Raw genomic sequence first — 12332 nt, forward strand, 5'->3', positions numbered from 1 at the left:
CAAAGCTATTTTAAAAATATTAAATAAATTTTAACTATATATACTTGGCTAGATCACATTGTCCATCTTTCATTGGTATCATAGCAGGTTGAAGAAGATCTTCAACCACACCGCTTCTTTCACAGTTAGACAATGTAGCCACATTTTGATGGAGGGAAAAATTGTTCATATTCTTTATTTTTATTCAATTTTAAAGGATGTATATTATAGTTTGCTTTTAGGGTTTTTAGTTTCTAGGGTTTTTATATTTTTTTGTCTATTTCAATAGAACTACAAGTATTATTAATGAGTTTAATTGAAGGGTACTATGCACAAGTGTAAATTTGTCATACGAAATTTAAGTTTAATTTAGAATATGTACCTCATTTTAACCATTGTATGCACATGGAATGTCCTAGAACATTAAATTATAATATATAAGGTGTGTGGGACCTTGAGAGGGTCAATTCCTTAAGATTTTTAGAAATTGAAAAAGTGAAAAGCTTAGGCTCTTAGAACCCTAACTTGGGTTATGGAGAAGAAACCCTAGGTTTCTTCTACTTGTGCTTGTGTTCAGCTTTGTTTCTTGTTAATTTTACTATTTCCTCAAAATTCTCCTGCATCAAGTGGTATCAGAGCCCGTGATCTATACGAAGTACTGTAGCAAGTACGAAGTACTGTAGCAAGTACGAAGTACTGTAGCACTTACGAAGTTATTGTAGCAACACTTTTTTTAGTGCCCTAAATCAACAACAAAGAGGAGAAGGTAAAGTGGCGTCTAGGGTCTGTTGATTTTGGCTAAAGTTTTGCCAAAACAACCTAGATCTTGCTTATTTTAGCAATTTTTGTTGATTATTTGCTTAGGGTTTGTGCTTTCGACTAAACGATGACAGCTAGAAGGGGGGTTTTCGTAGATCCACTATGTGATCCCATAGATGACAGAATTGAAGAACTTGAAAGGTAAATACAGCAACTGGCGCAGTAGTTCGCGAGCCTCAATAATGGGCAAGGCGGTAATCTTTCAGCCCAAGATGAACTCGAGCACATGCCTTTTCACTTTTGCGCTCTGCGTGTGGAGTCGAGTGATGAGGATAGCGATAGAAGACCTAGATGTGGGGAACATCACTCTAGGATTTTCGATTTAGAAGATAAGATTTTTTATTTTGACACAGATTGCATGGAAAGTCAACAAATTGTAGATTGGGATTCACCATCAAACTTCGACATATATACAGATGAACAACAAGATTTCTTAAGAGATCCAATCAATGATATGGATCACGATGATGGTGAAGATATTTTGGAAGTTAATCTGAAAGATGCACTCCTGGTGTGTTCTATAGCTAAGCATGGGCAAATTCAGCAGGGTCACATGGTTGAAGTGATGCAAATTCAACAAGTTTATGTGATTCAAAAAATTCTATTGATATATAGTGACCCTTCCCTCGAGGGTTTCTCAGTTCTAATGAATAATCATCGTGTTTTGATCAGTGCAGTAACCCACAAGTCCCAAAATCATGTTTGCAATATTCAAGTTGAAGAATGTTAGCAAATTAACACCAATTCCATCTTAGCACACTTTGATGATGAGTTTTCTCCAACCAAGGGAGAATGATGGAAGAAAAATAGTTCTTATTCTTTATTTTTTTTCAACTTTAAAATATGTATATTATACATTGCTTTTAGGGCTTATATTTAGGGTTTTTAATTTTTTTATGGATTCTAGGGTTTTTATATTTTTTTTGTTTATTTCATGGGAAGTATTTACAAGTACTATTCATGAGTACTATTCACATGGGTAAATTTGTTATTAAGAAATTTAAGTTTAAGTTAAGATATATAAATCATTTTAATCATTGTATGCACATGTAATGTCCTTGAGCATTGAATTATAATATATAAGGAATGTGGGGCCTTGAGAGGATCAATTCCACATGATTTTTAGAAATTTAAAAAGTGAAAAGCTTAGGCTTTTGGAGCCCTTGCTTGACGTATGAAGAAGAAATCCTAAATTTCTTCGACTTATGCTTGTGTTTAGCTTTGTTTCTTGCTGATTTTACTGTTTCCTCAAAATTCTCCTCCATCACATTTTCGGGCTCCAAGGTTTTAACACCTCAATATGTTTTTTACTACTCCACTAAGCATAAACAAATTCTCGCACTGGGATATTAAGTTATCGGGATCCCTTTTAGCAGTTCATATATTATATAGGAGAAAATTATTCTTATTTTTAGTTGTTATGCAATTTCAAAAGATGTATATTTTAATTTAGTTTTAGAGTTTTTAAGTTTTTTTAGGATTTTATGATTTGTCTTATATTTTCATTTATTATTTATTGTTTCCTATTCATGAGTAATTTCATGGGTACTATTTACGGGTACTATTCATGGGCTACTGTTCATAGGGTAAAATTGCCGTTATAAATTTTGTGTTTAAGAACTTTTGGGCTATTTTATTTATTGTATGAATATTTAATGTCTTTAATATTAAACTATAATATATAAGAGGTAGTGAGGGCTTGAGGGGGTCATTCCACATGATTTTTAGAAATTAAAAGCAAAAAAAAAAGCTTAGGATATTGGAAACCTAGCTTGGGCTATGGAAAAGAAAACATACGTTTCTTGGACTTGTACTTGTGTTTGGCATTTTCCTTGCTGATTTTACCGTTTGCTTCAAATTTCTCTACATCAAATTTCTTTACATCAATTTGGATCAAAGCTTAGGGTTTCTTCAACGACAAAGCCATGAAATTACATACAAGCCTAAGGTTTGTTGGTTATGGGCTAAGTTTGCCAAATCAGCCTAGATCTTGATGTTGTCAGCGAGTTTTTGTTAATTATTTGTCTAAGGTTTGTGATTTCGACGAATCCATGGCAGCAAGAAGGATTGTGTAAGGGGGGTTTCGAAGATCCACTTTGTGATCCGAAAGATAAAGAAATTGATGAACTTAAAAAGCAAGTTCAGTAGCTAACGCAATAGTTTGCAAGCATCATTCATGGGAAAGACGGTGATCTTTCTTGTCTAAGAAAAAATGTCGAGCATAACCCTTTTCACCTCTATGCTTTGTGTGAAGAGTCGAGTGAAGAAGAAAGAGATAAAAGACCTAGGGTCAGAGTACTGAAGAGGAAGCATGGTCAACTCATAAACCGCAAATCATGGCCTTGGTTTCAGAGTGTAATGAAATTGGTGCAGAGAAAGCTCTATTTTTCTTCTAAGACAAAAACATATAGAGAGACAGAGGTAGCATGCCTCTATTTGGTTGAGAGAGACGTGAGAGAGAAGGTGAAGAGAAAGTGGCGTGATGGAGAGAGACAGATCCCATTTCGCAAGTGAGAGAGAGAGATCCCCCAATTTGGTGCGGGAGAGACGATCTTTGAAAGAGAGAGAAAAATCTTGTGATGGATCTCAAATAGGTTCAAACTTGGTCTTTAAATAGAAGAAAATCTAAAAAAAAACTATCTCCTAGTTTGAATAAGATTTGCCCAATCCAACTTTCAGCTGAACCTTTTAAGATAAATAGGAAATTTGTAGGGTGAGAAATTAATTACAGTCATCCATCCCAAAAATCAATCATCATGATGTTGGATGGAAAGATTGAGAACGTTATCCTCTTACACCTTGACCCAATCCACTCCTATTTAAAATAAATCCAATCAAATTTAAACTTTATCTTTTTAAATTTGAAATCAAGCTTAAATATTTTTTAGATAAATATTATCTAGATCTAGATCTCCCAAAAGATATAAGACGCCAAATCTTATTAGATTTTCCATCTTAGTTTAAATTTTAAACCAAATCAAAAAAAATTTAAGAAAGTGGGGCATGCCCACCTTTCTACTAAAATAAATGTGTCCCTTTTTGTTATCATATTTGGGTATACCACCCCTTCCTCCTAAAAATAGGGCATAGCCCTTTATGTTTCAAATATTTGGCCGTGCCACCTTTTAGCCAAAAAGGTGGCGTGCTCCCCCCTATAGCAAGAAAATAGGGTGTGCCAAAAATGCTGTACAAAAATAAGGTGTGATCCCTACGATGTACAGGGACTCACATGTGGGGCTTGATCCTTAGTTCCATATGTGTTATTTTTGAAGTTTTAAAACTTTCAAAAATACCCTTTTATAAAAATTTACAGCAAAAATAATATTTAAAAATTTCAAAAAAGATTTAAAAATCAAAAAAACATTTATAATACCATATTAAAATATGCTAGGAGCAACAACAAGGGCATTCCACTCGCCCCAGAAACCATGATCTATAACTGTTCTCTTATCCAACCCAACAAATTCTCATGACCCACAGTCTCTTTGAAGGGGCTCATGATTGCCTTGTCAAAGTTGGATAATAAACAATGGGACCATGATCCTGGAATGTAAATTTCAGTTCCCCCTTTAAGAGCAAGTCCAGCACTTGTCACTACAGTACAAAAGAGACTCTCTCAATGCACATGTACACTTGTCCCTCTAAAGGGCTGCTTTCCACAAGGCTGTCATGTGTACATGTAGTGTGGAAGTTTGTTGAGGATTTGACCCTTGCTCTCACAGACGTACAACTATACACAGGAAACGACACAGTTCTCCTGGCCTACAAACATGATCTCTAGGTATCTCTTCGACCTCAACAAGGGATGACCGACTTCAAATTCTTCTCAATTGTGTCACATGATAAGACCAAGGATATAAATTGCCCAACCCCTGGTCAAACAACATACACACTCCCATTGAAGTGTATATTTCACTACACATCATTTTCACAAACTCTCTAGGCCTTTAAAGGCCACAAAAACCCAACATCTCTTGTTGGCCAAAGGCTTCTTCAATTTATTAATGCCAACATTATACTCTCTTTTGCAAAATTTGCAAGCTACCGTTTTCTTGTCATTATGATTGGGACAATGTCCATATTTCCAACCCAGATCAGCTTGTTTTCTTGAACTCGAGGATGACATTTTCACATACAACCCTTAGCTATCAAGTATCAACTTATCACCTAATTCTGAAAATTACACAAAAACAACAAAGTCAAACTTAAATACAATTACAAGAAGTGGAAATTGTAGATACATACACAAAAGCAAGATTAATTTACAACTACATAGTCTAAATATTTGAAATTTCAAATTAGTCATCCAAAGAATATTAAATAATAAGCATCTAAAAAACTAGATATAGGAAATGAAGTAGAAAGAATTATTACATTGACCCTTTAATATATTGTGTTCTTAACAATCCAAGGAAGAAGTAAAGCTAGCATGGTCAAGGCACAAAAAAAAAAAAGGTAAAACCTATACATCAAAATTACATTGATTTAATGCATAAAATCGAAACAACATATTCCTCATGCAATTATCTAATAACGCAATTATTAAACTAACTCATGAAAACAAAATTATGGGAATAAATGAATCTTACAAGTGAAGTCAGGCATAATAAAATAAAATAAAATTTATTCATTTGGTTTGGGGACAATGGGATTTTTCCATTGAATTGCTTTCCCAAACTAAATATTAAAATGAGAGAATAATCCAAATAGTTGATAACATCAAGTATATATCATAAAGTATCAAAAGGAAAATACAAAAAGCAAAGAACAACATCATAATACATTTTACACAAAAAGAAAATGCATAACCTTAATTAGAAGTATTGAAATATACCAACCTTCTTAAAATGGAGTCAATATCAGGAACGTTTAGGTTCCCAAATCTCCTATTTTACAATCACTCTAAGCCTCAAAAAGATTCGGGGTGAATATCTTTTGATTTTGTGAGCATTCAAGGAGGTTGAAACAAACATTTCAATCTCTTGACAAATCTTCAAATCTTGTTCTCTAGAGGTTTCTCTCTCTAAACCTTAATAGAAAGGTTTTGAGGGGAAGAATGACCACCAAAACTCTTTTCTCCCCTTTTGGAGAGAAAAATGTCGAAAATACCCATTGCTCAAGGGGCATTTTCCGCCCCCGGCCTCAAATTATTGAGGTGGTGTGCCTAGGAGGGAACCTTAATACACCCAAGACCTACCGCCTAGGCCACGCCTAGGAGGTTTGAGAAAATGGCCACCTTGGCAGCCGAATTTTTGTACATTCATCACAAATATAAAGAACCATAACATCAATTTGATGTATTCATTTTGCATTAGAGCACCCAATCTTGTGGGTTGCCTAAAGGGAGCATTTTTGCACTACACCTATGATATTTAGTAGCACAGCTAACACTCTCTCAAAGGGGGAAAAACAAAGTAAAAACAGAAAATCATTAAATTGCTGGTTAAAACTGCAGCATAGCAAAAACTTACGTTGAATTTTGCAGCAGCAAAACCAACAAATGAATCGACCCTTGGAAGATTCCAAAGTTGAAAATGGAGACAGAAAACTACAAACAGTTTATCTGAGAAAGAAGCATTCAATTTTGTGATAAGTAGTGATGAAAACCCCAATGACTTAAGCTCAAAACTAACACGAGTCATTGACACCGGCAGGGTACAGGTCCAGATGAAATACCCTGAGACTAGGGCCAGTCTCACCAAGTAATGACCTTTATCAGTATTTTTTCATATAGACACCAAATCGGTCCATCAACTTGGCTGAGTCAGACTGCTGGACTGCGTTCAGGACCAGGGTAAGTCCAGCCCAAGTCTATGCTTTTAATTGCTGGCAATAAGAAAGGCAATTCTGAATTTGAGGAATCCAACGGCTTGGAGGAAGATTAAGTATACAAATCTACTATTCAATTTCATCATTACTTTTTACTGTTACTTATGAAAAAATAACATCAGCATGGTTTTTTACCTATTGATATATCCAATGTTACAACTTTGAGTTGGCAAATTAAACATTAAATGACCATATAAAAGGCAAGCGCACTAAAGTCGTATTGTCCTAGTAAATGTATGGCTAGCACTTTGGCAGGTCATTTGCAAAAGGAAACTAAGCATATCAGTATCACTGAAAAAGTCGCTTAGTCATTACGTGTGACAAAATCACTAGGTTCATCTGCAATTGTCATTTCTGAGACTTCTCCATTCAAATCTTCAGTCCTCCCATACAAAAAAAGTTGAAGCTGGACATCATGATCATTTCCAATTCTAGGGGGCGATGATTTCCAAATCCATCAACATACACCAGCAGTTCATCTTTATCAAACTGAAACCGTTTGCTTAAAATATGCATCTCATGATCAAAAAAGCTAAATAAAGATTGTCATTCACCAGTTATCCACCTAATATGAAACAAATCGGTATGGAAAGTATGAATAGATAAGATCAAGAAAGTAGCCAATACCATGGTTCTTTGCATTATTTTGATAACACATATGCCATAAAATAAAAGCAACAAAAATACAATAGCAAAAATATCATACCTTAGAAAGCTCCAATACATGAAGGATCTTTCTTTGAATTTTCTCCGCTTCATGAAGTTGATTTGATTCGAGTAAAATCTATAGAACAACAATAGAACACAATTTTCCATTAAGTAAATACACCTAAAAACGTTCCAAAAAAATTTGACTTTTTTCAAAAGAAAAAACCAAATCCACCACAGAAGCTATTCATTAAAGCAGTAGACCTGCCACGACGTACAAGACATAAATAGTTCAGAACAATTTGTCAGGAATGGTGTTGCATAGCTGAGCAAGTTATTTTGGCAGTGTCACAAGGTCCAAGTGTCAAATACTCCAACATTCGGACTTAAAAAGCTTGAAGCAGAAGTAGAAGAATAAAGCATAAGAGGAAGAAGGCATCCAATTACTCTAAATCAAGCACAAACTATTGAATGTAAAATCATATATGCCCTTGATTTAAATTTATATGAGCCCCGTTAGTTAAATTTTATTAAAATCAAGTATTCATGTTTTAATTGTAATCCAAAATGAAAACTGCCATCTCCCATACCACACATATGTATGGATCATCTTATCTTCACCAAACCAACACAAAAAAGCAATGCATAGAATTTATAAAACAGATACAACATGCAAAACCTGGGCAAGACGCCTCATTCTTTTGATGCATGTAACTGACTCCCCCTTTCCTGCTTCCTATAAAATTCAGCGGCGACCATCTATTAGCAATGCACCCGCACACACATATAGGACACTAAAAAACCGGCAATTGTTAGTAATGACGAACGTCAGCACAAACAGGACAACCTCCAATATTTTGATGGAATCCCTAATAAGAGCTTCAGAATCTTTCAATTTTCCCTGGAGATAAAACACCTAGAAAGCAAGCAATTTTGTCAGAGCTCCTTCAAAGCAATGGTAAAGGAGGAAACAGAATAATCAAACCTTTATTGATTAGAAGTGCAGTTCATCACAAGGATAAAATAATGTAAGTGCATAATCATTGTCAATTTCATCATCAGAGCTCGACCAAATGATCAACTATTAAGAGATAAATAAGTATGTGAAAAAGGTTACATATTGTTAAATTAAGAAATGGATATGTTTATGTTTTCTGACAAAATACAATGGACTTGTTTCTCATTCAACTTTGCAATTGAATGATAAAAAAACTGAACAATAACCATATTACAAAGATATTACTCTTTACACCTACAATTTATGAGACATTAAAATATAAAGTCCATTGGAATTACCAATGAGATACATGAACAGTGTTCTCAACAAAAGCAAAAAAGTAAAGATAATGCATGGATAAATGGCTAATGCATGGATAAATGGCTAACTTGATCTTGGAGGACAGTTCATTTGACAAATAGGAAATCATACAATATGGAACCATCGGAAGAGATGACTTTAAAACAAATTCTAAGAACATTACTCATTAATTCATATTTAGGTTTTCAAGGAACATAGAAACAAACCATAATTCTCCAGAGGAGAGAAGATACAAAGGATTTCAACAGAGTCCATGAGCACTTAAATATAATGGTCCCAAAAAAGAGGATGATGATTTCAAGGAATGTGAAAGATGGATTAACAAATCATTTAATCAGATCAGTACAACAAGATCTCAGACACCAACAGTCCAACTAGATACAATCACATTTCATCATGTCTCCAAGTTAGAAGCATATTGACAATATATGTCACTTAATCATTAAGCAAGTATATTAGATTCTAAACTTAATAGTCAAGTTACATCAAAACTATAATAACAACTTTCAAGAATAGACACCAGACAACACATAGTCATATTACTTAGGTGCTAAGAAAGTATATTGGATTCAAACTTACTAATCCAAATCACAAGAGAACTACAATAACAGCTTCCAAAAATAAATCATCATCATCATAATCATATGTGCCTTATCCCAACTACTTGGGGTTGGCTACAGAATCCTATTCCGCTATTCTCCTCAATCAATTGACATATCCTCAGTCAAACTATAAGTCACTATATCTCTTCTCAGTACTTCCATCCATGTCCTTTTGGGCCTTCCCCTTGCCTTTTTAGAGCTTCCACTTGAACTAAATCACCCTTCCTAACCATGCTATATTAGGTCTATACTGCACATGGCCAATCCACCTAAGTCTTATTTCCATCATCTTATCGCCTATTGGATTTACCCCTAAGTTCCCTCAGATATATTCATTCCTAATACTATCCTTTTTTGTCTTTCCACTCATTCATCTCAACATCCTCATCTCAGCTACATTTATTCTATGAGCATATTGTTTCTTAACCGCCTAATATTACATCCCATAAAGCATGGCTAATCTTACAACAGTCTTATAGAACTTCTCTTTCAGTTTCATTGGTATGCGGAGATCATAGAACTGCGGATGCACATCTCCACTTTGCCCACCCAGCACTAATTTTATGCGCGACATCTTCCTCAATCCCTCCATTCTCCTGAATTATCAACCCAAGATACTAAAAATAATCCTTTTGAGGTATTTCTTGGCCATCAATCTTAACAATTTCATCGTTTCCACTCGTTTATTACTAAACTTACATTTCATATATTTTGTCTTAATCCAACTAATCTTTAGATTCTAGAGCATCCCTCCAAAGTTCTAACTTTGCATTGACGTCGCCTCTAGTTTCATCAATCAAAACTAGATCATCTGCGGACAACATACACCACAATACCTCATCTTATAGATTCCGAGTTAACTCGTCCATAACCAAGACAAATAGTTATGGGCTCAATGATGACCCCTGATGTAAGTATACTATTACTGAAAACTAACTTCTCTCTCTATTAGTTATCCTCAACACTGGTTAGCGCTCCCTCATACATATCTCTTACCAAGTTAATATATCCTCTAAAGACACCTTTCTTTCGAATACCCAACATATTAACTCTCTAGGTACCCTATTGTATGCTTTCTCTAAATCAATAAAGACCATTTTCCTTCTCCCTAAATTCTCAATCAGTTGTCCAAGTAGGAAAATAGCATCAATTGTTAACCTCCTTAGCATAAATTTCCAGATACATTTGTTTCATATTTTAGTGTCATTGCTCAATCACTCTCTCCCGTAGCTTCATAGTGTGGCTCGAAAGTTTGTTCCCTTGTATGTCTCCTTTGCCACACCTTTTCATGAATCCTTCCAAGCATAAATAGCAGATACAATAATATATATATATATATATTTATTTTATTTTATTTTTTGGCTAGAAGTAAGCAATTTTCATTAAAAAAAATAGCATATGAAAGATACACAGGGTGGTTTACATTGCAATTGAGTAGTGGAAAACAAAATTGCTAATATTATCGCCTACGGCATGGCCAGTAGCGATGAGGATTGAAGTCATGACGAAAAATCCAAACTCACACCCATGATCAATCTACAGGGCAAATTTATAACCTTGATTCTTCATGACATAATCCATTACTTAAATCTGTATCTCGGTCTTCTAGCTGCATCCCATAAGATATGATATCCAACTGAATTTGGGTACGTATCCGACTCCTGATATGAAGTCATATGGCAACCAATGTTCGCCATTTTGTCTGCTGCGGTGTTTGCTTCCCTATACGCATGTGAGATTTTCCATGAGATTTTGTTTAGGGAAGCAATAACAATTTTCCATCTAGTTTGAATACACCAAGGTACCAAACTGGATCACAAAATAATACCTAAAGAGTCATATTCAATCACGTCATTTGTGAAACACTTTCTAATGACATATTCGGCACAAAAATAAAAGCATTAAGCTCTGTGAGATAATTTGTTCCCATAGGAATAAGTCCTGAAAAAGAACCAAGCACGACTCCTGAAGAATCTCTTAATATACCTCCAAAGCCCAACCTTCCAGGATTCCACTTAGAGCATCCATCTATATTGAGTTTGACGCATCCAGACATAGGCAGAAGCCATACTACCTCCAGGATGAACGGATCATTCCCTGGATTTTGGGTTATACGAAGCCTTCTTATGAGTAATGAATCACCCACAAACTTTGCTTTGAAGTCTCTCCAATTAGAAGTTATTGAAGAGATGTGTTCCATAATCCATTTCTCTGACCATTGAATTTGAGACATTGGCCGGCCTTCATCAAATCGACATTTGTTTTTGGACATCCATATTGCAGTGATGATATGAGACCATCCAATAATCCATAGATCCTTTGTTCTGCCATGGCATCCTGGACGTTTCCATTTCGTGCTAAAAGCTTCAAAAGACACATCACAAGGAAGAGGATATCCAAGCAAATTGGAAAACGAGCTCTACATGCTATTAGCAAAAAAGCAAGTAACAAATAAATGGTCCCTAGTTTCTATGCTATTTCCACATTGTGAGCAGCATGAAACTAAAGGGATACCAATAGACCTGATTTTCTCATCAATAACAATAGCATTGTTTGCAACTTTCCAACTCATCAAGGAAACTCTGAGATGGATGCCCTTATAGCAGACCAAAGCACTCCAATATGAATTACATCCTTTTTCCCTAATGAACTCCCAAGCAGAAATAGTCGAGAATTCACCACAAATAGTATGTTTCCAAATTCTTCGATCCAGTATAGGGGCATGGGGTAAATCAATTCCAGATGCAGCTCTTAAGAATTCATTTAAAAGTGTAGAATTAACCACAGGAAAACACCATGTTTAAGGCTTACCTGAGATGAAGTGTGAAACCCTTGCTTTTGAGTTCTTGAATGCTGACAATGGAAGACCTGATTGAGAGGCAAGTGATGTATTTCCGACCCACACATCCTTCCAAAAATCAATAGATGAGCCATTTCCAATCATCCATCCACACCTTGAAATTAATTTCGGCCATACTTTTAATAAACCAGGCCTCACCAAAGAAACCTGTGACGTCGATCTCACATAAGTATCCTCCTTGAAATATTTGGCAAAAATGAACTTTGACCAAGTTGCCTTCTTGTTTAAACGTTTCAGGCCAACTTCATCAAAATAGAGAAATTAACATCTCTTAGCC

At 35.1% G+C, this 12332-nt stretch overlaps 1 protein-coding gene across 9 annotated transcripts in view; it reads right to left on the reverse strand.

The window, feature by feature from the left end:
* LOC18423794 (Tetratricopeptide repeat (TPR)-like superfamily protein) overlaps positions 1-12332 on the reverse strand; it is a 59337-nt gene that overhangs the window by 28707 nt on the left and 18298 nt on the right. For all 9 annotated transcript variants that reach the window (XR_016054449.1, XM_020675688.2, XM_006828391.4 and 6 more), the window contains 3 exons: positions 8123-8191; positions 7955-8011; positions 7334-7411 (listed from right to left, as the gene is read on the reverse strand). Coding sequence is in view for 8 of the 9 variants with exons in the window: in XM_020675688.2 (XP_020531347.1) it covers positions 7334-7411; positions 7955-8011; positions 8123-8191 (204 nt within the window). In the remaining variant the exon portion in view is untranslated. The remainder of the gene's footprint in view (positions 1-7333; positions 7412-7954; positions 8012-8122; positions 8192-12332) is intronic.

Source organism: Amborella trichopoda, chromosome 4 (genome assembly GCF_054954075.1).
Source record: "Amborella trichopoda isolate Santa Cruz 75 chromosome 4, AtrichopodaSantaCruz75HAP2 v2.0, whole genome shotgun sequence".
NCBI classification, from domain to species: Eukaryota; Viridiplantae; Streptophyta; class Magnoliopsida; order Amborellales; family Amborellaceae; genus Amborella; species Amborella trichopoda.